Source organism: Pseudophryne corroboree, chromosome 3 (assembly GCF_028390025.1).
Source record: "Pseudophryne corroboree isolate aPseCor3 chromosome 3, aPseCor3.hap2, whole genome shotgun sequence".
NCBI lineage: Eukaryota > Metazoa > Chordata > Amphibia > Anura > Myobatrachidae > Pseudophryne > Pseudophryne corroboree.
The window spans coordinates 683,180,238-683,206,938 of NC_086446.1; the positions used below are offsets into that span (position 1 = coordinate 683,180,238).

The 26,701-nt window shown below is 45.3% G+C and overlaps 1 protein-coding gene across 2 annotated transcripts in view; it reads right to left on the reverse strand.

The window, feature by feature from the left end:
* Positions 1–19,164: 19,164 nt before the first annotated feature.
* PCGF6 (polycomb group ring finger 6) overlaps positions 19,165–26,701 on the reverse strand; it is a 182,842-nt gene continuing 175,305 nt past the window's right edge. For both annotated transcript variants that reach the window (XM_063961959.1, XM_063961961.1), the window contains one exon: positions 19,165–19,767. In XM_063961959.1, coding sequence (XP_063818029.1) covers positions 19,711–19,767 — 57 coding nt within the window. In that variant the 3' untranslated portion in view covers positions 19,165–19,710. The remainder of the gene's footprint in view (positions 19,768–26,701) is intronic.

Consider the following 26,701-nt stretch of genomic DNA (forward strand, 5'->3'; position numbering starts at 1 on the left):
TCCAGTTAACAGTATGAAACATAACTGAGCCTTTCAACAGATGGCTCATAACAATAACCCGTTAGTGAACAATAACTATGTACAATTATTGCAGACAATCCGCACTTGGGACGGGCGCCCAGCATCCACTACGGACTACGAGAAATAGATTTACCGGTGAGTAAAATCTTATTTTCTCTAACGTCCTAGTGGATGCTGGGAACTCCGTAAGGACCATGGGGATTATACCAAAGCTCCCAAACGGGCGGGAGAGTGCGGATAACTCTGCAGCACCGAATGAGAGAACTCAAGGTCCTCCTCAGCCAGGGTATCAAATTTGTAGAATTTTGCAAACGTGTTTGCCCCTGACCAAGTAGCAGCTCGGCAAAGTTGTAAAGCCGAGACCCCTCGGGCAGCCGCCCAAGATGAGCCCACCTTCCTTGTAGAATGGGCTTTTACTGATTTAGGACGCGGCAGTCCAACCGCAGAATGCGCCAGCTGAATTGTGCTACAAATCCAGCGAGCAATAGTCTGCTTAGAAGAAGGAGCACCCAGTTTGTTGGGTGCATACAGGATAAATAGCGAGTCAGTTTTCCTGACTCCAGCCGTCCTGGAAACATAAATTTTCAAGGCCCTGACTACGTCCAGCAACTTGGAATCCTCCAAGTCACTAGTAGCCGCAGGCACTACAATAGGTTGGTTCAAGTGAAAAGCTGATACCACCTTAGGGAGAAACTGGGGACGAGTCCTCAATTCTGCCCTATCCATATGAAAAATCAGATAAGGGCTTTTAAATGACAAAGCCGCCAATTCTGATACACGCCTGGCCGAAGCCAAGGCCAATAACATGACCACTTTCCACGTGAGATATTTAAGATCCACGGTCTTCAGTGGCTCAAACCAATGTGATTTTAGGAAATTCAACACCACGTTGAGATCCCAGGGTGCCACTGGAGGCACAAAAGGGGGCTGAATATGCAGTACTCCTTTTACAAAAGTCTGAACTTCAGGTAGTGAAGCTAGTTCTTTTTGGAAGAAAATCGACAGAGTCGATATCTGCACCTTAATGGAGCCTAATTTTAGGCCCATAGACACTCCTGCCTGTAGGAAGTGCAGAAATCGACCCAGCTGAAATTCCTCTGTTGGGGCCTTATTGGCCTCACACCAAGCAACATATTTCCGCCATATGCGGTGATAATGTTTTACAGTTACATCTTTCCTGGCCTTAATCAGCGTAGGAATTATTATTCTCAGTACCTTTGGTATGAGAGGCAGTGGAGGGAACACATAAACCGACTGGTACACCCACGGTGTCACTAGAGCGTCCACCGCTATCGCCTGAGGGTCCCTTGACCTGGCGCAATATCTCTCTAGTTTTTTGTTTAGGCGGGACGCCATCATGTCCACCTGTGGCCGTTCCCAACGATTTACAATCAGTGTGAAGACTTCTGGATGAAGTCCCCACTCTCCCGGGTGGAGGTCGTGTCTGCTGAGGAAGTCTGCTTCCCAGTTGTCCACTCCCGGAATGAACACTGCTGACAGTGCTAACACGTGATTTTCCGCCCATCGGAGAATCCTTGTGGCTTCTGCCATCGCCGTCCTGCTTCTTGTGCCGCCCTGTCGGTTTACATGGGCGACTGCCGTGATGTTGTCTGACTGGATCAGTACCGGCTGGTTTTGAAGCAGGGGTTTTGCCTGACTTAGGGCATTGTAAATGGCCCTCAGTTATAGAATATTTATGTGTAGGGAAGTCTCCTGACTCGACCATAGCCCTTGGAAGTTTCTTCCCTGTGTGACTGCCCCCCAGCCTCGAAGGCTGGCGTCCGTGGTCACCAGGACCCAGTCCTGTATGCCGAATCTGCGGCCCTCTAGAAGATGAGCACTCTGCAGCCACCACAGCAGAGACACCCTGGTTCTTGGAGACAGGGTTATTAGCCGATGCATCTGAAGATGCGATCCGGACCATTGGTCCAACAGGTCCCACTGAAAGATTCTGGCATGGAACCTGCCGAAAGGAATTGCTTCGTAAGAAGCCACCATCTTTCCCAGGACTCGCGTGCAGTGATGCACCGACACCTGTTTTGGTTTCAGGAGGTTTCTGACTAGAGACGACAGCTCCATGGCTTTTTCCTCTGGGAGAAACACTTTTTTCTGGACTGTGTCCAGAATCATTCCCAGGAACAGTAGACGTGTCGTCGGAACCAGCTGTGACTTTGGAATATTCAGAATCCAACCGTGCTGGTGTAGCACCTCCTGAGAGAGTGCTACTCCTACCAACAACTGCTCCTTGGATCTCGCCTTTATTATGAGATCGTCCAAGTATGGGATAATTAAAACTCCCTTTTTTCGAAGGAGTATCATCATTTCCGCCATTACCTTGGTAAACACCCTCGGTGCCGTGGACAGACCAAACGGCAGCGTCTGGAATTGGTAATGGCAATTCTGTACCGCAAATCTGAGGTACTCCTGGTGAGGATGGTAAATGGGGACATGCAGGTAAGCATCCTTGATGTCCAGGGATACCATGTAATCCCCCCTCGTCTAGACTTGCAATAACCGCCCTGAGCGATTCCATCTTGAACTTGAATTTTTTTATGTATGTGTTCAAGGATTTCAAATTTAAAATGGGTCTCACGAACCGTCCGGTTTCGGTACCACAAACAGTGTGGAATAGTAACCCCGTCCTTGTTGAAGTAGGGGCACCTTGACTATCACCCGCTGGGAATACAGCTTGTGAATTGCCTCTAGCACAGCCTCCCTGTCCGAGGGAGTTGTTGGCAAGGCAGATTTGAGGAAACGGCGGGGGGGAGACGCCTCGAATTCCAGCTTGTACCCCTGAGATACTACTTGAAAGATCCAGGGATCCACCTGTGAGCGAGCCCACTGATCGCTGAAATTTTTGAGGCGGCCCCCCACCGTACCTGGCTCCGCCTGTGGAGCCCCACCGTCATGCGGCGGACTTGGAAGAAGCGGGGGAGGACTTTTGCTCCTGGGAACTAGCTGTTTGTTGCAGCCTTTTTCCCCTACCTCTGCCTCTGGACAGAAAGGACCCGCCTTTTCCTCGCCTGTTTTTCTGGGTCCGAAAGGACTGTACCTGATAAAACGGCGCTTTTTTAGGCTGTGAGGGAACATGGGGTAAAAATGCTGACTTCCCAGCTGTTGCTGTGGAAACGAGGTCCGAGAGACCATCCCCGAATAACTCCTCGCCCTTATAAGGCAAAACTTCCATGTGCCTTTTGGAATCTGCATCCCCTGTCCACTGCCGAGTCCATAAGCCTCTCCTAGCAGAAATGGACAATGCACTTATTTTAGATGCCAGCCGGCAGATCTCCCTCTGTGCATCTCTCATGTATAAGACTGAGTCTTTTATATGCTCTATGGTTAGCAGAATAGTGTCCCTGTCTAGGGTGTCAATATTTTCTGACAGGGAATCTGACCACGCAGCGGCAGCACTGCACATCCATGCTGACGCAATAGCTGGTCTAAGTATAATGCCTGTGTGTGTATATATAGACTTCAGGATCGCCTCCTGCTTTCTATCCGCAGGCTCCTTCAGGGCGGCCGTATCCGGAGACGGAAGTGCCACCTTTTTAGACAAACGTGTGAGCGCTATATCCACCCTAGGAGGTGTTTCCCAACGTGCCCTATCCTCTGGCGGGAAAGGGAACGCCATTAGTAATTTTTTTGAGATTATCAATCTTTTATCAGGGAAAGCCCACGCTTCCTCACACACTTCATTTCATTCTTCAGATGGGGGAAAAACTACGGGTAGTTTTTTCTCCCCAAACATAATACCCTTTTTAGTGGTACCTGGAATGTGTAACACCTCTTTCATTGCCTCAATCATGCAGCGAATGGCCTTAGTGGACATTAGATTAGACTCATCGTCGTCGACACTGGTATCAGTATCCGTGTCGACATCTGGGTCTGCCATCTGAGGTAGCGGGCGTTTTAGAGCCCCTGATGGCCTTTGAGACACCTGGGCAGGCACGAGCTGAGAAGCTGGCTGTCCCGCATTTGGCATGTCGTCAAATTTTTTGTGTAAGGAGTCGACACTTGCACGTAATTCCTTCCATAAAACCATCCACTCAGGTGTCTGCCCCGCAGGGGGTGACATCACTTCTACAGGCATCTGCTCCGCCTCCACATAATTTTCCTCCTCAAACATGTCGACACAGCCGTACCGACACACCGCACACACACTGGGAATGCTCTAACAGAGGACAGGACCCCACAGAAGCCCTTTGGGGAGACAGAGAGAGAGTGTGCCAGCACACACCAGAGCGCTATATACTGCAGGGACTAACTGAATTATGTCCCCTATAGCTGCTATAATATTTACTGCGCCTAAATTTAGTGCCCCCCCCCTCTCTTTTTTACCCTTTTCTGTAGTGTAGACTGCAGGGGAGAGCCAGGGAGCTTCCTTCCAGCTGAACTGTGAGGGAAAAATGGCGCCAGTGTGCTGAGGGGGATAGCTCCGCCCCTTTTTCGCGGACTATTCTCCCGCTTTTTTAAGGATTCTGGCAGGGGTAATTATCACATATATAGCCTCTGGGGCTATATATTGTGATTGTTTTGCCAGCCAAGGTGTTTTTATTGCTGCTCAGGGCGCCCCCCCCAGCGCCCTGCACCCTCAGTGACCGGAGTGTGAAGTGTGTATGAGAAGCAATGGCGCACAGCTGCAGTGCTGTGCGCTACCTTGGTGAAGACAGAAGTCTTCATGCCGCCGATTTTCCGGACTTCTTCTTGCTTCTGGCTCTGTAAGGGGGACGGCGGCGCGGCTCCGGGACCGAACACCAAGGCCAGTTCCATGCGGTCGGTCCCTCTGGAGCTAATGGTGTCCAGTAGCCTAAGAAGCCCAAGCTAGCTGCAAGCAGGTAGGTTCGCTTCTTCTCCCCTTAGTCCCTCGTTGCAGTGAGCCTGTTGCCAGCAGGTCTCACTGTAAAATAAAAAACCTAAAATATACTTTCTTTCTAAGAGCTCAGGAGAGCCCCTAGTGTGCATCCAGCTCGGCCGGGCACAAAAATCTAACTGAGGCTTGGAGGAGGGTCATAGTGGGAGGAGCCAGTGCACACCAGGTAGTCTAAAAGCTTTCTTTTAGTTGTGCCCAGACTCCTGCGGAGCCGCTATTCCCCATGGTCCTTTCGGAGTTCCCAGCATCCACTAGGACGTTAGAGAAATTACCTTTATTTCCGATTTATTAAAATTCTGTTACCAGGACAGCGGCACTGATATGTGCCCATCCTAGTAAACAGTAAGTGATCACTTTACTGCCCAGTTTGGGCTCAGCTAGCCCAATAAGTATACGCAGCCTTTGGAAAAAGTTGTGAAGATGTTGACTATAGGCTAAAGATGGTGTTCGCTATAGGGGCCAGATCACAGAAAGCAAAGCTGTTCGGAACTTGGTAAATTGGGTGTTTTTGTAGTTCGCTAAGAAAGCTATTGGGACTGCTAATGTGATTGGAAACAGAGGAACCACCACAGGTCTCTGATGTGTGGAGCAAAACCCACTTGTTAAATAGTTCCCACACTTAAATATTATGGAAATCATTTGAAAACAATAGTTTTTGGAGGAATGATACCTTAATTATAAAGCATGATGTATACATTCCAAACATCAACATCTGACAGTTGTCTCCCTTTAATGTGGGAAAGGTGGCACTGCTGTGGGATGGTCATTGTGCTCCCCTCCCAGTTAGTCACTGTATCATTGCTCTTTTCTCTTTGGTCTGACAGGGCTCTATATGAGTGTTATCTACTTGGGTATAATATAGATGTGGCAGAGATGGTATTTCTGAACTGCACCTAACAACCAAAAACTGCCCTGTAATTTCTAACCTGATCCTGACATCCATAACCTTCTTCTCCATACTTAACTGCAGCCATGAATTTGATGACTGGAGTAGGAAACGAACTGCAGAAAGGTGTTTGGAGGAACAGTTGGGGAGGTGTGGGGAGAGCATGTCCTGCTTTTTATTACAGTGGTTCGCAACCCTGATCCTCAAGTTAATCAAACAGGTTACTTTTTCTGTCTCTGTGGAGGCACATGAGATCATTACAGACCCAACAGCAGAGAAAATAGTTATAAATCAGGAAATGGCATAAAAGTCAAAAATTAACATAGGGAGTCCCACACCCAACCATTGTTGGATACCGGGTTCCTTGTCTAAACCCTATAAACCACCTAGAATGTTAAGGTCTAGGCCTATTGGGGTTCTGATGACATAAAGAGCAGTGCCGTATTCCATGAATGATCAGCCAAAATAGCTAAGAGATCCATATATCAGGTGAGTATGGAGTCAGGAAAGCTAAGAGAACACACACTAATCTGATGTTTTCGATCACTCTGGGAAGTAAAAGGAGAAAGGGAAAACGATATGAGCCAAAACGTTTATAAAAAAATAACATAAAAGACCTGTGGGCTGCAATAACAATCACAACGCATAAGAAGCTTGAGTCCCCAAATGGTGAGTCCAGGCAAGAGCAAGTGCCCTAACTGATGGGGAATCAAGGAGACTGGAGTGGAACAACTGAAGGGAACTGTGCTCAGTCAACAGAAGCACTTTCCACAGGGGGTGAGTAAAGAAAACCAAAGACTATAAAGGAATCCCTTATTAGTCTAATGGATGAAAAGGAAAACCTGGTGAAAGGGAGGAGCTGGGAAAGTTCTGCCACCAGCTGTAGCATATCTAAGAGAGTCTGGATGTACGTCAGTTTAAGGTTTCAGTATGAACCTGATGGTTATTCTAGGTAAGAAAACATTGTCAGCTTACCTTCATCAGTAGGGGTTTGCAAAGCTTCTGTATCCTGGCAACAGATTTTTCCCCAATGCCGATTGCTTAAAAATTATTTTCTTTAATTTCCCATAGTCAAAAAGATTAATCTTTAATGAGCTTCACAGACTGGGATATGAAAGTAGCATCCTGGATATTGACTAATGCCACAAATGTCTATGGCTGAATTGCCATATTGATCACAGAACTAATACAACAGCAACACAAATTATTACAGATAAATTAATATAAATGTTGTTCCCTGTTAGGACACTATACAGCTTGGTTGCATTATGTATTTGATGCAATGTTTGATTGTTCCATGCTTTTAGGCAGCTTAATTCATGAGGTGTGTCTTTAGCACACGTTCCTACTTATGTAATATACTTTGGTGACATAATATATGACAGTTGCGTAGACTAAGATATCAGAGTGAGTATTGAGGTTTCTAGCAAAATATATGGAACCTTGGTTTAGACATGTTGGGTTTACTCATTGATTTAGAGGGATATGGCTACTTGGCATTCAGAGATGTTAGACAGGATTTCAGGTGTGAGATTAGGGGTAATAACTGAGGTCAGAGGAGCTGATTAGGTCACAAAACTACTACACAGAGAGAGAACAGACGTGGTGTGGGGCAAACAAATAGAGATCAAACAAGGATGAAAAACATTCACAAAGCTAAGAAAAGGAATGGCGAGAGCAGTATGAGCCGCAACAAGGCTTTTTCTCAAAACCAAGTAATAATAATTAATTATAGTTTTATTTATATAGCTCTCTTTCTCCAAAAGGACTCAAGGCGGTTAACAGATAGAATGAACAAAATACAGTACAGGAACAATGAAATACAGAAAAGCATTTAATAAAATACAGAGAGCAAGGAGTTAATAAAGGAACATTACAAAAATGCTAGTGTAAATAGGAAAGTCTTTAGTCTGTTTTTAAAGGATACTACAATGGAAGCCTCTCAAGCTGTGCGGGGAAGCAAGTTCCATAGAGTCAAAACTGCATGGTTAAAAGCTTGACCCCCAGATGAATTCCTTGAGATTCTAGGTGCTGCTAAAAGTCCTTCATCTACAGATCGCAGTAATCAAGTGGGACAGTAAAGAATCAGAAGCGGCTTCAGCTACCTTGGGCCATGATGATGTAGGGCTTTGAAAGCCAGTAAGCCAATCTTGAAAAAGATTTGCCATCTTACAGTGGAGGGAGTAGAGAATGGGTGTTACGTGGTTGGAACAGTGCTGGTTGGTTAATACCCTGGCAGCTGCATTTTGTACCAGCTGAAAGCGGTGCAATTCTTTTGCTGGGAGACCCAAGTAGAGGTTTCTCAGATAAAAGAGTGAGTATTTGATTGTGGCTGATACCTGATGTTTAAGTGTCAAGCCACCATCCAGGATAACGCCAAGATTACGCACATGATCAGTGTTTTGCAATTCTGAACCACCGAGCGTAAGTCCAGTTGGTTGGCTACGCGGCAGACAGCATTTTTCGTGAACCATTGCAGGAAGCAATAGTTAGATCTCTGGATGAGAGAGAGAGTATTACAGTCCAGTTCCTTAAGGCAACCAGGGGATGGCGACTTCCAGTTTGGAATCTGGTCTGCCTCCGGCTGCAGTATGCTAGTGTCCATTGCCTTCCTGACGCATTTACCGAACCACGTAGAGGTGGGCAGAATGCTTACTTGTCCAGTAGCGTGACGATTAGATCATGCCTGCGGCTCCCTTCCTTTGCAGTCACAGCATCTTGAGCAGGCGGGCAGAGAGGTGTCAAAGTCAGAAAAATATCACGATGCACACTGCCATATTTGCACCTCATACAGGTCCGCGCTGCGCATGCGTGCGCTCTCCCGTGCGTGCGCATACTCGCTGTTGCGGGCACCCGCGGGCGCGCAGTATGTGCATTTACGGTAGAGTTCATGTGTTCGTAGCGTGCGACTCAATCGTTACATATTTTCACTATATAATGTATTTTGTAGATCATGGTCCCTTTGATAGAATCTGAAAGTTTAGTTAATGTAGCATGTTCGTGGACAGAGAAATCCCCCTTTGTTTGATACGAAGGGTCAGACAGGAGTAATACAGTGGTGTTTAGTATCCATCGGAAGAATATTTAATTAGCAATATTCCGGTGTTGGTTTGAAGCGGATTAATCGCTCGTGCGAATAGTTATGGACATAAGAAGTTTATGTCCATTTACTATTATTTGCACTTACTTATCCATGCGGCGGGAAACCTAGTTTCCCACCCACCTGAGCACCTGTATGAATCAACCTATGACCTTTTGTTATAATGCGAGGAGGAATTCCTGTGTCCAATGAACAATGAGATTGTAGGGACCATTGAATTGTATTGTGTGTGGGGCATAAATAGACAAGCCGATCACATCCAGCTCACTCTTCAACGGTTCTCATTGCTGAAAATCGGGAGCTGGATGTCCAGAGGCGCATGCGATCGTTCCCCTTTGTGCGTAAGTTTTCTCCGCAATCATATTGTCTTTCTTGTTATTATGGGCCATATCTCTCTCTCTCTCTTCTCTTTCTCTCGTATTCTCTTAAACGTAATAGTATTGTATTGTATTTCCTGTGTAGTTACCTGGTTAGTTAGTCTATGTTATATTGTAGTGTGTGACTTGTATTGTATTATTCTTTTTGCAAGTATAACATTCATATAAGGCGTTAGACCCTAAGCACGGTATCTGTGTATTTCTTATAGTGTTAAGTATTCTCAGAGCGTCGGTGACGCTCAAACAGCTTTTAAGTTAATAAGGTTACACTGTGTTGCATCTACACCCTATCTCTACACTAAGGTTTTACAGCATATTACATTGTTTATGGTTTAGATTTAAAGGTTTAACATTGTGAGCGTCTGCGCCGCTCGTGATCTCCTCGTGGTCTCGAGCGTCCGCTACGCTGATAGCATAGCATTACGGTAGTCGCTCACCTATAGTGTGCCCGATACCAACAGCGTATTCTCGCGAGCGTTTGTGTCGCTCGAGCGGCTCGCTCCCGATACAGCATCCGCTACGCTAAGAGCGTACCCTTACGGTACCTCGTGCGCCAGTTGCGTACAGTGTTTCTTAACCTCTGTATAGTGTGTTATATAGGATAAATACTTGGCTTTATCTAGTCGGCAGCCCATAGCGTGCCTGCCTATGATCTCTTGGCCGTGAGCGAACGTAACGCTTGAGCGTCTCGACCTCGGCTAAGCGATTGCTACGCAACGTGCGTACCCTTACGGTACTCCATACGTCAATAGCGTACAGTGTTCTTAGGCCTCTTAAAGGGTTTTAAATAAGATAAATATTTAGCTTTATCAATTGGGGGCTCGTCCTCTCCTTCACATATCTCTGCTAGGTAATTTCAGCAGACATTATCCATCAGCAAAGGGCGGGAGATCATATTCTTCGCAGTGCTGACGGGATAAGCGTCTGCTTCGCTTAGTAAAGGGTGCTGAAGGAATCCGGAACCGGAGGTAAGAACAACACGCTAGTGTCTTTTAAAACTGTTTATTTCTGTCTTGCGTACGCACGCACATATCTGCATTTCTTTTTCATACGTGTATTTTCATATCACTCTCCTGTTTGCCATTTTATAATTGATAAAACGTGCTAAGAGAGATTTGTCGCTATTTCATAGTTAAAGTGTAAAAGTAATGCGTTAAGGGATAAAGTGAAAAGCACACACACAGCTCTACCTAAAGAGACAAGGAGAGATTGGTGTGGGGTTCAGTAGAGGATCGAGGATCATCTACATTGATAAACGTGTTCGTTGTGTTACGGTGGACATTGGTTTTGTGTACACGTGTCTCTAACAAAGGGCTGAGACTCGCGTACGCAAAGGCCGACGCACGCAGCGTAAATTACGCAACGGAGCGTCTGGGTACGCCCACGTAACTCAAGTCACACGATAGTGTTGATTTTCAACAGGCGATAAATAGCGCAACAGGCGATAAATAGCGCAACAGGCGATAAATAGCGCAAATCTATTTTAAATCCGAAATTTAAATTAACAGATCCTTCTCCAAATTTACAACACATCTGGTCTAAAGAAAAATTTCTGCGCAGAAATAGAAATAGAAACAAAAGTGTACATGTGATGAGTGAGTGTTTTTAAGTTTTACAATTTTGGGGATTGAACCACAGAAATCACCGAGTTCTCGTGAAATTACATACGTGTAAGTGACATGCACGGTGGCTAGGGAGGCATCCCTTGTTAAACATATATAAAGAGCATTAGAGTGTAGCAGACCAGGAGGTCATACTGTAACAGACCAGGAGGTCGCATAACAGACCAGGAGGTCCAGGTACAGCCGACAAGGAAGTCCGCTATAGAGTCAAGTAGCCCAACACCAAGAAGGGTTGGAGCGTAACCCATATAGGCCATAAAGCTCAGGCTGAAGGAATTCGCAGCTGCTGAATGTCGATTCCACTGGTCGCTCCGTACATATGATTAGTTGCTTATGTACTGAACGATTGTACCGCACGTAATTGTGTGCATTAGTTAGTCTGACCAGTACCATTTGTGTACAAACCCGGTCATAAACACTATTTGTACATTCTGACGTGATTTGTGTAATTTTTTATTTTTAAAAGGGAAGTTCGCTGGTCACTCAGGAATTATCCAACAACCCCACAGTTACTGGAAAGGGTCAATGCTCTGCGGATCACACCCACATGTTCCAGTAAACGAAGGTTCATAGGGGCCCTGGGTCGAGTACGCCAGCACTATATCAGTGTGTGGGCGTATTGGTCGGCGTGGGCGAGTGAGTGGGGTGCTCGGTAAACCACCACCGTCAACCTATCGTGAATATTTTGGTTTTTTGTAAGGGTTCGCTGCAAGCAACACCTGCAAATTATGGGGGCCAGTTGTTCAGGAAGGGGGCGATCAACCTCGGTTCGGGTTGATTCTATAAACCGACCAATCGGGTCGGCAAGGTACGTAATGTGTGAAAAATACGGCTCACACACAGAAGTTTTATGTGATGAATGGGAGAGAATGACAATGCATGACGGGGAGAAATTCCCAAGAGTAGGTAGCTTCAGCCCAGAAGTGTTAATGAATTTAAGGAGGAGGATAAGTCTCATTAAATCAGCAAAGAGGCGAGTTAAACATTTTGATTGTTTACAGTTATGGCAACAGGAAAGTGAATTGCAAAGAGAGTTAACTGACATATCTGACTCTTATCTTGGGAGGAGGGACATGGCAATGGAGAGAATTATGGTTGCGGAGAAAGGCACAATGTTGAACGATAAAAACGCACTTAGCAACTGTAGTATAGATGATAAGAATAAGTGTAATAAACATAACAATGATAATTGTAATGCTGTTAAATGTACAACTATTAACCCGTGCAAGTTGCACCCCATGTCAAACTTCCCTCAGGAATACAAACAAGAAAGTGAGCCCAGCCCGATGTCGGCACCTCTTCCAGCAGCCATCACACAAGACATCCAGGTGGACGCGACCAAATCGGTAAAGGCAATAATCAAACCCCCTAACGGAGGGTCAGGTGAGGTCGTGTCCACAGGTACGTACAATGTTTTATATCACGCACAAACAAATGTACCCCATATTGTAAGACCAAAACAAGGTGATGTAATTGAGTTTAGTCCTGTCAGGGTGATCACAGTCCCCGATGGGAAGACTGACGATCAGGGAATCCTTCCCGTCAAGGACAGTGCAATGCGCTGTCCCTGGTCCCGGATGGAATTGAGATCAATTATGTCTGAATTTCCTGATCCCAGAAAAAAATCTAGTAGCATGTCAAAGGTTTGTTAAAGAACTAGGAAACTCCACAGAACCCACCAACAAAGAGTGGCGGACAGTGCTGAGGGCATGTTTGCCCTCCAGTGTTGACCCTGCGAAATTTATTGCTGATTGTAAATTAGACACAGAGGTACCTTGTACGGAGGAACACAATCAGGAATGTATTAAGCAGATCAACCGACAGTTAGAAGTATATTTCCCAGCCATTGTAGAGTGGAACAAAATCTTCTCCATAAGACAAAACAAAGGGGAAAGTACTTCTAATTATTTCCACCGGGCATTGCAGGACATGACTAGGTATACGGGTATAGAAAACATCGAGACAAGTGCACCGCACAGAGAAGTAGCAGTATCTGTGCTAATGGATGGTTTAAAGGAAGTGTTGAGAGCAAAGATACAGATCACCAATCCATACTGGAGAGATAAATCAGTAACTGCATTAAGGGACTCTGCTGTTGGGCATGAGCAAACCAGCATCAAGCACAGGGAAACAAAGAAGCCTCAGATCCCTGTGGTTAAGCCAAAGGTGACAAGGTGTTATAACTGCCAGAAGGAAGGTCATTTTGCAAGAGATTGTAGATCAGGAAGTAGACAAAATTCACATAAACCCCCTAGACAAAGATATGAGCAGGGTTATGACACACCAAATTATAAACAGGGATCATATAGGAAGAATTTTGAGCCACACCCATAATGTGCAATCAGGAAAGGTGATCATTAGGACTGATGGTAAGCCTGAGGTAACAGTTAATAAATTGGGAGGTCATTCCCTGAAGACACAGGAATGACCAGGTGAAACGTTGTAAATGTATCTGTGAAATGTTTCTTTTTTTCTCTCCCCATCTCTGCTGACAATGTTTTAAAAAAATGTTTATGTTTGAAAAATGTTTTTTTGTTGTTGTTTATTGATGTGTTATGTTATATATATATATATATATATATATTTATATATATATATACATATGTGAACGGTTCTCTCTCTCTTGTTGTTTTTTTTTTTTTTTTTTTCCTCTCCCTCTTCTCACTCATGTTTTTATGTTTTAAAGATGGTATGTCACACCTCAGTTAGGCAAATGGTAATGCAAGATTTTTTTGCTCCTTACAGAAAGATCGCTGGTTTGGAAGGAATATTGCATCACCGGAATGTTCGTTTGGAAGACTGAGAGACAGCACCTTTGAGATGACAGCAGAACAAGAAGAACAACAAGACTAGAGAACTTAATTATCGTAACAAGTTTCTCTCCCCCTCAAACTGTTTTCCTGTACCCCCATTACAAATTTCTTCTTTTCTCCTCCTGTAAGATGGACTTGCCCCAAGAGACTGTGATATGGATTTTCCTGTTGACCATGATGTTGACCAGAGCAGTCTGTTCCGGCGAGAGTACCAGTGAGGTCGAGAAAGGATCCAGAAAGGTTCTGATGACAGAGATGGAGGCGTAGTTTTCCGAGAACAACATAATCAACAAGCAAAGGCGAGTATCAGAAAACGGTCCGATAACATAGACCATAGAAGGAATTGTGAAGGATTGTTAGCTGAAGAAAACTGTATCTGTAGGCTCTGTGACAATGTGGTTGAGGATGGGTGCATTAAGAAATGCCAATCCAGTTTTAATATCCACATGGACCGGCATCCCTTGAGTGACTATCACTCCTTAGTGGGTAGTGTGTTAAATCAAACAGATTGTTGGGTATGCTCTCAAGTACCTCAAGGTCATAGCAAATCAGGACTAGTACCATTTCCTTTAACGATAGGGGAGGTACTTGAGCTAAGTGGTGGGAGGCCGGTGGACAGGAGGTTTAATATCTCCAGTCCTCCTAGTTTGAAGCTCCACCAATATCATGTGGATAGATCCCTAATATGTTTTAACATTTCCAATCCCCGAAAGCCGGGAAATTGGGAAGTGTCATGGAGTAACCAAACCATGACCTTTTCATATAGAGCAGATAGAATGCCTACAGATACAGAACTTATACGCCACATAGCCAGTAGAGGAAAATCTTTCCGATATAGGTACACCCTAGGAAGTAGGATTACGAGAGTTGGAGAGGTATCACCAGGATACTGTGCACATATCGTACAAGCTGATACGTGTACTAGACAGATGGGAGAATTAGGGTTAGGAGATTTCACATGGAAGATGTGTAATATGGTTATGTCCTACTCCGTCCCATATGTTCTCCCCGATGATGCATATTTCATATGCGGGAGGAAGGCGTATAAGTGGCTTGCCCCAAACTCTGAAGGATTGTGTTATATTGGAAAAGTACTGCCTGAAGTAATGACTGTATCACATGCCAAAATGAAAGATATACACCGTGTTGCCCAAGCTCCTTATACTCATACCCATTACGAGCACGTAGTTAAACGGCACCTGATAGAAAGAACAGAGCATCCGGCCTCTGACATGATCCATGAATCCACCGGGATTCAGTTTCTAATCGCGTTAGACATCACTCGCACCGCCAGAGGAGTGTTGAATTATAAATACATATCTGCGCTCGCAAATTTGTTAGACAATATCACAGAAATGTATGATGACACGTTTAGGTATACTGGAAGAGAACTTCAAGCTTATAAAACAGAACTAGTTCAGCATAGAATGATTCTCAATTATCTCACGGCAGTGACAGGTGGATATTGTGTCACACTGGCAACGCAGTACGGCGTGAAATGTTGCACATATATAACGAATAGTACCGAGGACCCGGTCGAGGTCATAGACCAAAAGATGGACGATATTCTCCAACTGAAGTGGGAATTTCGCAGGAGACACAATCTCACTCTTGCTGCTGTAGGTAATGAGCTGACTGGTTGGGTGTCATGGTTGAACCCGCGAAATTGGTTCTCTGGTTTAGGAGAATGGGCTCAAGGAGTCATAATGGATGTAGGGAAGTTTCTCCTATGTATCTTAGGTGTTATCATAACGATTGGCTTGATATTTAGATGCGGTCAGGCTTTAACGAAGTGTAAACGAAGTACCAGGGTGATGAGTTTAAGGAGTGAGGAAATTGTAATTCCAATGGATTTGATTTATGACCCAAATGTAGAAACAATGATGTGATGAAAATGCGATTTCTACGGTCCGTTTCTTTCACCTGTTTTTCCGTTTTCTCCAAGGTAAAAAGACCCACTTGGACGAGGAATTTGATGATCCTCTATACAGACAACTGATGGATTAAAGAAGAAGTTTTGACAACCTTATACACAGATATTTGATGAACTTTGCCATAGACCCCCAGTTTCCCTAGAAATTTTAAAATTACGCTAGCCCAACACTTTTGTAAGTCTATGGACATTGACAAAGCTTTTTGCCCACACGCCTTTTGGCAAAAGCACAAAGAAGACTGCATTCAACAGACACCGAACAAGACTTCAACCGACAAATGTTCATTTACCTGACATAGAATACCACTGCATTTACAGTAATTATGTCTTTTCTTCATCTCTACAACCTTCAGGTAATTACACACATAGTCGATAGGGAATACAGGCACAGATATCAGCAATCACATATTCCCCCATTCATGTATCATCAACTAAAATGTGCTCCCCATTTTGTTACAACCACAGCCGAAAAGAGCTCGGTAAAGTTTGACAGCCCATCCACAGACCCGTACCACGGGATAAGAAGGAATTCAAATGTATACTTCGCAATGCCTCGAAGCTTGATTTAAAACACGTACGGCACGATGATACATGACCCCCCAAACACGGATTCATACACACATGCTTCTGCTATCTCACTAGGTCATACCCTTTTCCTACCTTCTCCTCTCCTCCCCTACCCAACCATGTAAATGTATTAACCCCTGACATATATTTTTCTCGTTTTGAAATGTTTTAGGAAGTGGCAGTTATTGTTGACTGCCAAAGGGTGGACTGTCAAAGTCAGAAAAATATCACGATGCACACTGCCATATTTGCACCTCATACAGGTCCGCGCTGCGCATGCGTGCGCTCTCCCGTGCGTGCGCATACTCGCTGTTGCGGGCACCCGCGGGCGCGCAGTATGTGCATTTACGGTAGAGTTCATGTGTTCGTAGCGTGCGACTCAATCGTTACATATTTTCACTATATAATGTATTTTGTAGATCATGGTCCCTTTGATAGAATCTGAAAGTTTAGTTAATGTAGCATGTTCGTGGACAGAGAAATCCCCCTTTGTTTGATACGAAGGGTCAGACAGGAGTAATACAGTGGTGTTTAGTATCCATCGGAAGAATATTTAATTAGCAATATTCCGGTGTTGGTTTGAAGCGGATTAATCGCTCGTGCGAATAGTTATGGACATAAGAAGTTTATGTCCATTTACTATTATTTGCACTTACTTATCCATGCGGCGGGAAACCTAGTTTCCCACCCACCTGAGCAGTTGGAAATCGTCACAGCCCACCTGTATGAATCAACCTATGACCTTTTGTTATAATGCGAGGAGGAATTCCTGTGTCCAATGAACAATGAGATTGTAGGGACCATTGAATTGTATTGTGTGTGGGGCATAAATAGACAAGCCGATCACATCCAGCTCACTCTTCAACGGTTCTCATTGCTGAAAATCGGGAGCTGGATGTCCAGAGGCGCATGCGATCGTTCCCCTTTGTGCGTAAGTTTTCTCCGCAATCATATTGTCTTTCTTGTTATTATGGGCCATATCTCTCTCTCTCTCTCTTCTCTTTCTCTCGTATTCTCTTAAACGTAATAGTATTGTATTGTATTTCCTGTGTAGTTACCTGGTTAGTTAGTCTATGTTATATTGTAGTGTGTGACTTGTATTGTATTATTCTTTTTGCAAGTATAACATTCATATAAGGCGTTAGACCCTAAGCACGGTATCTGTGTATTTCTTATAGTGTTAAGTATTCTCAGAGCGTCGGTGACGCTCAAACAGCTTTTAAGTTAATAAGGTTACACTGTGTTGCATCTACACCCTATCTCTACACTAAGGTTTTACAGCATATTACATTGTTTATGGTTTAGATTTAAAGGTTTAACATTGTGAGCGTCTGCGCCGCTCGTGATCTCCTCGTGGTCTCGAGCGTCCGCTACGCTGATAGCGTAGCATTACGGTAGTCGCTCACCTATAGTGTGCCCGATACCAACAGCGTATTCTCGCGAGCGTTTGTGTCGCTCGAGCGGCTCGCTCCCGATACAGCATCCGCTACGCTAAGAGCGTACCCTTACGGTACCTCGTGCGCCAGTTGCGTACAGTGTTTCTTAACCTCTGTATAGTGTGTTATATAGGATAAATACTTGGCTTTATCTAGTCGGCAGCCCATAGCGTGCCTGCCTGTGATCTCTTGGCCGTGAGCGAACGTAACGCTTGAGCGTCTCGACCTCGGCTAAGCGATTGCTACGCAACGTGCGTACCCTTACGGTACTCCATACGTCAATAGCGTACAGTGTTCTTAGGCCTCTTAAAGGGTTTTAAATAAGATAAATATTTAGCTTTATCAGAGGCCTCCCTCATTCCTTCTATCTTCTGCTTGGCTGCCGGCTCCTCTGACAGGTAACGTTGCGTATTCATTACATCAAATGCGTGATGCTGCCGGAGGCAGGTGCTGGCTGCACAGCCAGTTCTAAAGCTGTGATTATGAAGAGTGATAACTTACAGAGTGATCAGCGCAAGATAAGGTGCACTGCACAATGGCAGGTGACGATCAACCTCTATGTAATAGTATTACCGAGGAGATAGGTCCAGTCCATCTCTGAATGGGTGTAGTATGGTATGCCGGCGCCGGGAGCCCGACCGCCGGCATACCGACACTGTGGCGAGCGCAAAGGAGCCCCTTGCGGGCTCGCCACGCTGCGGGCACGGTGGCGCGCTACGCTATTTATTCTCCCCCCAGGGGGGTCGTGGACCCCCACGAGGGAGAATAGCTGTCGGTATGCCGGGTGTCGGGATCCCGGCGCCGGTATACTGTGCGCCGGGATCCCGACATTCAGCATACTGAAGACCACCCCTCTGAATGGAAGACACTCTACTGGCGCCCCCTCCGTGCAGGTGCCCAGAGCACATGCCCTGGTTGCCCCACAGCAAGTGTCCATCCTCATATCAAACCGAACGCTAAGTTCACATATACACATATGCTTATTGTCTTTACACTATTACTGAGAACACAGTGCTTGCTTTGAAAATCATGTATTCTGTACACAAGGAAATTCCTCATTGATTTCTAATATTCTTATTTCACAGTAATCTACATATCAAACCTGCCAGGGACATATGGGGTTTAAAGAGGGTTTAATTCATGTGGGAATAGAATTACAATGGAAAATAAGCACACATCATGGATAGAATACAGAATGTCAGAATGTTATCCTGCTCTTTGTATTTGATTACTATTGCAGTGCTGTGGTCTGGTGACAATAGTAATCTGGTCATCCCTTTACTGATGATTTCTACCTTCGTAGGGGAGCTATTTTTTTTTTTTTAATTAGTAAAGACTAATTTTAGTTTAATAATTTGTTTGGGCAATTATATGCATAAAATCTAGTCTGCCATGATTAATCTTTTATGTGATTAATCATTTAAGATGTATTTATATTTCAGTACAGGGTCATATCCCAGTGTTATTCCGTTGCCGTTTCTTAATAGGTACAATAGTCCTTAATGTTAAAGCTCAAACAAAATAGGATGAAGACTTCACTATGATGAAAACAGCTTTATTTTATGTCTCTACAGATCAGGGATATATAGTGCACTCATGTCCACACCATACGTAGCATTATTCAACCTGCATCAGAATACTGTTTTCAGAATATATATATTTCTGTAATGAAAAGACTCCATGTTGTATTAATAATCATGTTGCAACTTACCAATGCTTTCCTATATACTACCGTCAGCAACCAAGTTCAGTTTAAACTGCTTTTGCAATATAAAATTATATACTCTCTCATATAACTCAATATTTGGTTTACAAAGACCCAGTAACAATAATTTACATTGTATGTACAAAGCTGATTGTTTTATCTGACCGGCATGACAAGGCCGCTGTTATGAAATTAGAACCTGTGAAAGGTTACACAAGCAGAGGATGCCAGTAACCCCACTAAGAGATGGCACCACATGGGGTAGAACAGTCATCGCTCTCGTCCTGAATCTTGGTGTTCCCTGACGGCTTCCTTCACTGAGGCAAGGCTAGGTGTGAAACAGACGTTCCTGCAGTCTACTTTATTCACAGCCAATGACTTCAAGTCAACGATAATTGAGACAGGACGAGGCCGTAGTGAAGAACCAGCAGACCATCCTAAAAAGAAATAATATTAAGATATTTGTTCTTTCAAATTAAAACCATGACATTAGAATGTAATAACTTCAATGATAGGATTTTAGCATTTGTAATGATATATTTATTTAGATATCCCCACTCTCCCTACATAATTGGAAATTAAGACAAAATTTGATAAACAATTTTCTGACTCCATTAGGGGGCAAAGCACCACAGTGCCTCCTTAAAGACGTTGACACTAAATGATTTCAAGTATTCTACTCCTTTCTTATACATTCTCATCCTGAAAGGGAACTTGATGTTTTTTTATATATATATATATATATATATATATATATGTGTGTGTGTATGTATGTATGTATGTATGTATGTATGTATGTGTGTGTGTCTCAATAACGAAAGTTCACAGTGGAGCCCACCTTGAACACAAGGCTGAACTAGAGGTATGAGGCTCTGTAAAGCCTCACAATAAAACACAGAAAAAGATATAAAAAGGAAACTAGCTTAGATGCTTACTGATCAATTACAAAAATAAGATTTTACTCACCGGTAAATCTATTTCTCGTAGTCCGTAGTGGATGCTGGGAACTCCGTAAGGACCATGGGGAATAGACGGGCTCCGCAGGAGACTGGGCACTCTAAAAGAAAGATTAGGTACTATCTGGTGTGCACTGGCTCCTCCCTCTATGCCCCTCCTCCAGACCTCAGTTAGGATACTGTGCCCGGAAGAGCTGACACAATAAGGAAGGATTTTGAATCCCGGGTAAGACTCATACCAGCCACACAAATCACACCGTATAACTCGTGATACTATACCCAGTTAACAGTATGAAATATAACTGAGCCTCACAACAGATGGCTCAACAATAACCCTTTAGTTAGGCAATAACTATATACAAGTATTGCAGACAATCCGCACTTGGGATGGGCGCACAGCATCCACTACGGACTACGAGAAATAGATTTACCGGTGAGTAAAATCTTATTTTCCCTGACGTCCTAGTGGATGCTGGGAACTCCGTAAGGACCATGGAGATTATACCAAAGCTCCCAAACGGGCGGGAGAGTGCGGATGACTCTGCAGCACCGAATGAGAGAACTCAAGGTCCTCCTCAGCCAGGGTATCAAATTTGTAGAATTTAGCAAACGTGTTTGCCCCTGACCAAGTTGCAGCTCGGCAAAGTTGTAAAGCCGAGACCCCTCGGGCAGCCGCCCAAGATGAGCCCACCTTCCTTGTGGAATGGGCTTTTACTGATTTAGGATGCGGCAATCCAGCCGCAGAATGCGCCAGCTGAATTGTGCTACAAATCCAGCGAGCAATAGTCTGCTTAGAAGCAGGAGCACCTATTTTGTTGGGTGCATACAGGATAAAAAGCGAGTCAGTTTTCCTGACTCCAGCCGTCCTGGAAACATACATTTTCAAGGCCCTGACTACGTCCAGTAACTTGGAATCTTCCAAGTCCCTAGTAGCCGCAGGCACTACAATAGGTTGGTTCAAGTGAAAAGCTGATACCACCTTAGGGAGAAACTGGGGACGAGTCCTCAATTCTGCCCTATCCATATGGAAAATCAGATAAGGGCTTTTACATGACAAAGCCGCCAATTCTGACACCCGCCTGGCCGAAGCCAATAACATGACCACTTTCCACGTGAGATAATTCAGATCCACAGTTTTAAGTGGCTCAAACCAATGTGATTTCAGGAAACTCAACACCACATTGAGATCCCAAGGTGCCACAGGAGGCACAAAAAGGGGCTGAATATGAAGCACTCCCTTTACAAAAGTCTGAACTTCAGGCAGTGAAGCCAGTTCTTTCTGGAAGAAAATCGACAGAGCCGAAATCTGGACCTTAATGGAACCCAATTTTAGGCCCATAGTCACTCCCGACTGTAGGAAGTGCAGAAAACGACCCAGCTGAAATTTCTCTGTAGGGGCCTTCCTGGCCTCACACCACGCAACATATTTTCGCCAAATACGGTGATAATGGTTTGCGGTTACTTCTTTCCTGGCTTTTATCAGCATAGGAATGACTTCCTCCGGAATGCCCTTTTCCTTTAGGATCCGGAATTCAACCGCCATGCCGACAAACGCAGCCGCGGTAAGTCTTGGAACAGACAGGGCCCCTGCTGTAGCAGATCCTGTCTGAGCGGTAGAGGCCATGGGTCCTCTGATATCATTTCTTGAAGTTCTGGGTACCAAGCTCTTCTTGGCCAATCCGGAACCACGAGTATAGTTCTTACTCCTCGCCTTCTTATTATTCTCAGTACCTTTGGTATGAGAGGCAGAGGAGGGAATACATAAACCGACTGGTACAACCATGGTGTCACTAGAGCGTCCACAGCTATCGCCTGAGGGTCCCTTGACCTGGCGCAATATCTAGTTTTTTGTTTAGGCGGGACGCCATCATGTCCACCTGTGGCCTTTCCCAACGGTTTACCAACAGTTGGAAGACTTCTGGATGAAGTCCCCACTCTCCCGGGTGTAGGTCGTGTCTGCTGAGGAAGTCTGCTTCCCAGTTGTCCACTCCCGGAATGAACACTGCTGACAGTGCTAAAACGTGATTTTCCGCCCATCGGAGAATCCTTGTGGCTTCTGCCATCGCCATCCTGCTTCTTGTGCCGCCCTGTCGGTTTACATGGGCGACTGCCGTGATGTTGTGTGATTGGATCAGTACCGGCTGGTTTTGAAGCAGAGGCCTTGCCAGACTTAGGGCATTGTAAATGGCCCTCAGTCCCAGAATATTTATGTGTAGGGACGACTCCTGACTTGACCAAAGTCCTTGGAAATTTCTTCCCTGTGTGACTGCCCCCCAGCCTCGAAGGCTGGCATCCGTGGTTACCAGGACCCAGTCCTGTATGCCGAATCTGCGGCCCTCTTGAAGATGAGCACTCTGCAGCCACCACAGTAGAGATACCCTGGTCCTTGGAGACAGGGTTATCAGCCGATGCATCTGAAGATGCGATCCCGACCACTTGTCCAAGAGGTCCCACTGAAAGGTTCTTGCATGGAACCTGCCGAATGGAATTTTGCTTCGTAAGAAGCTACCATTTTTCCCAGGACTCGTGTGCAGTGATGCACCGATACCTGTTTTGGTTTAAGGAGGTCTCTGACTAGAGAAGACAGCTCCTTGGCTTTCTCCTGCGGGAGAAACACTTTTTTCTGTTCTGTGTCCAGAACCATCCCCAGGAACAGTAGGCGTGTGGTAGGAACCAGCTGTGACTTTGGAATGTATAGAATCCATCCGTGCTGTTGTAGCACTTCCCGAGATAGTGCTACTCCGACCAACAACTGCTCCTTGGACCTCGCCTTTATAAGGAGATCGTCCAAGTACGGGATAAATTAAAACTCCCTTTTTTCGAAGGAGTATCATCATTTCTGCCATTACCTTGGTAAAGACCCTCGGTGCCGTGGACAGTCCAAACGGCAGTGTTTGGAATTGGTAATGGCAATCCTGTACCACAAATCTGAGGTACTCCTGGTGAGGATGGTAAATGGGGACATGTAGGTAAGCATCCTTGATGTCCAGGGATACCATGTAATCCCCCTCCTCCAGGCTTGCAATAACCGCCCTGAGCGATTCCATCTTGAACTTGAATTTTTTTATGTATGTGTTCAAGGATTTCAAATTTAAAATGGGTCTCACCGAACCGTCCGGTTTCGGTACCACAAACAGTGTGGAATAGTAACCCCGTCCTTGTTGAAGTACGGGCACCTTGACTATCACCTGCTGGGAATACAGCTTGTGAATTGCCTCTAGCACAGCCTCCCTGCCTGAGGGAGTTGTCGGCAAGGCAGATTTGAGGAAACGGCGGGGGGGGAGACGCCTCGAATTCCAGCCTGTACCCCTGAGATACTACTTGAAGGATCCAGAGATCCACCTGTGAGCGAGCCCACTGATCGCTGAAATTTTTGAGGCGGCCCCCCACCGTACCTGGCTACGCCTTTGGAGCCCCCGCGTCATGCGGTGGACTCAGAGGAAGCGGGGGAAGAATTTTGATTCTGGGAACTGGCTGACTGGTGCAGCTTTTGCCCTCTTCCCTCGTCTCTGTGCAGAAAGGAAGCGCCTTTGACCCGCTTGCTTTTCTGAAGCCGAAAGGACTGTACCTGATAATACAGTGCTTTCTTAGGCTGTGAGGAAACCTGAGGTAAAAAATTTTCTTCCCAGCTGTTGCTGTGGATACGAGGTCCCAGAGACCATCCCCAAACAATTCCTCACCCTTATAAGGCTCTATGTGCCTTTTAAAGTCAACATCACCTGTCCACTGCCGGGTCTCTAATACCCTCATGGCAGAATGGACCTTGCATTAATTCTGGACGCCAGCCGGCAAATATCCCTCTGTGCATCCCTCATATATAAGACTACGTCTTTAATATGCTCTATGTTAGCACCATATTCTCCCTGTCTAGGGTATTAATATTATCTGACAGGGTATCAGACCCTGCTGCAGCAGCACTATGCATGCTGAGGCAATTGCAGGTCTCAATATAATACCTAAGTGTGTATATACAGACTTCAGGATAGCCTCCTGCTTTTTATCAGCAGGCTCCTTCAAAGTGGCCGTATCCTAAGACGGCAGTGCCACCTTTTATGACAAATGTGTGAGCGCCTTATCCACCCTAGGGGATATCTCCCAACGTGACCTATCCTCTGGCGGGAAAGGGTACGCCAGCAGTAATTTTTTTGAAATTACCAGTTTCTTATCGGGGGAACCCACGCTTCTTCACACACTTCATTCACTAATCTGATGGGGGAACAAAACACAGGCTGCTTTTTCTCCCCAAACATAAACCCCCTTTTATGTGGTACTTGGGTTAATGTCAGAAATGTGTAACACAATTTTTATTGCCGAGATCATGCAACAGATGTTCCTAGTGGATTGTGTATATGTCTCAATCTCGTCGACACTGGAGTCAGACTCCGTGTCGACATCTGTGTCTGCCATCTGAGGTAATGGGCGTTTTTTGAGCCCCTGATGGCCTTTGAGACGCCTGGGCAGGCGCGGGCTGAGAAGCCGGCTGTCCCACAGCTGTTACGTCATCCAGCCTTTTATGTAAGGAGTTGACACTGTCGGTTAATACCTTCCACCTATCCATCCACTCTGGTGTCGGCCCCACAGGGGGCGACATCCCATTTATCGGCATCTGCTCCGCCTCCACATAAGCCTCCTCATCAAACATGTCGACACAGCCGTACCGACACACCGCACACACACAGGGAATGCTCTGACTGAGGACAGGACCCCACACAGCCCTTTGGGGAGACAGAGAGAGAGTATGCCAGCACACACCAGAGCGCTATATAATGTAGGGATAAACACTATCACTGAGTGAATTTTCCCCAATAGCTGCTTGTATAAACAATATTGCGCCTAAATTTAGTGCCCCCCTCTCTTTTTAACCCTTTGAGCCTGAAAACTACAGGGGAGAGCCTGGGGAGCTGTCTTCCAGCTACACTGTGAAGAGAAAATGGCGCCAGTGTGCTGAGGGAGATGGCTCCGCCCCTTTTTCGGCTGACTTTTCTCCCGCTTTTTTATGGATTCTGGCAGGGGTAATTACCACATATATAGCCTCTGGGGCTATATATTGTGATTATTTTGCCAGCCAAGGTGTTTTTATTGCTGCTCAGGGCGCCCCCCCCCCAGCGCCCTGCACCCTCAGTGACCGGAGTGTGAAGTGTGTATGAGGAGCAATGGCGCACAGCTGCAGTGCTGTGCGCTACCTTGGTGAAGACTGAAGTCTTCTGCCGCCGATTTTCCGGACCATCTTCATGCTTCTGGCTCTGTAAGGGGGACGGCGGCGCGGCTCCGGGAACGAACACCAAGGACGGGTCCTGCGGTCGATCCCTCTGGAGCTAATGGTGTCCAGTAGCCTAAGAAGCCCAAGCTAGCTGCAAGCAGGTAGGTTCGCTTCTTCTCCCATTAGTCCCTCGTTGCAGTGAGCCTGTTGCCAGCAGGTCTCACTGTAAAATAAAAAACCTAACATATACTTTCTTCCTAGGAGCTCAGGAGAGCCCCTAGTGTGCATCCAGCTCGGCCGGGCACAGAAATCTAACTGAGGTCTGGAGGAGGGGCATAGAGGGAGGAGCCAGTGCACACCAGATAGTACCTAATCTTTCTTTTAGAGTGCCCAGTCTCCTGCGGAGCCCGTCTATTCCCCATGGTCCTTACGGAGTTCCCAGCATCCACTAGGACGTCAGAGAAATAGAAATGGGGAACAGTCAACTCTCTGCAACAGTAAAAATAACCAGACACGTGAAGCCAGATATTCTTCTAACCAAGCCCCACAAGACATTACAGTTACAAACTAGAACAAAAAAGGGGCAGAGACAGAAACAACTTCATCCCAGACCAAAAAAAACAAACATTTAACTGTACCTTTTTTAATAGAAAACCTATAGCAAAAATGGATGCAGTGTTCCCCAGTGGATTCAGAGAAAAGGATTTTACATATATTTTATCAGTGTGCAGCACCTTATGACCAAACCTGGTAGCCACAAACACTTTGTAACATATGTTAAATGTATGCACTGAAGACAATTAGACTACCTGACCCAGCTACTGAACTGAGGCGCCGTACCCAGGGAGCATTCACTCATCTGTAAAAAATGGGCTATTATATTGTAAGAGAATTATTTAACCACCCCAACATGGTGAATCACAAGGGTCGCTTGTTCAGATGCAGGCATCATAGAGGATGAGATTATTATAATTTTTTTTATTTTTTTTTTACAGTCAGCCCATTTGCAATGTCAATTTTCAAAGCACTGAGATCATAGGAATGAAGAGACTGCCCTTCCTCTATATAGAGCTTCCAACTTGGACATCTAAGGGTTGTGGAAACAACCAAGAGAAAAAAAGTTTTTCCATGTGAGAAACTTTAACGTCACTGCATGAAGCCATTCAAAAGGAGATTATTATAATGCCCTCAACATTGAATTCAAGTTCCAAAGTC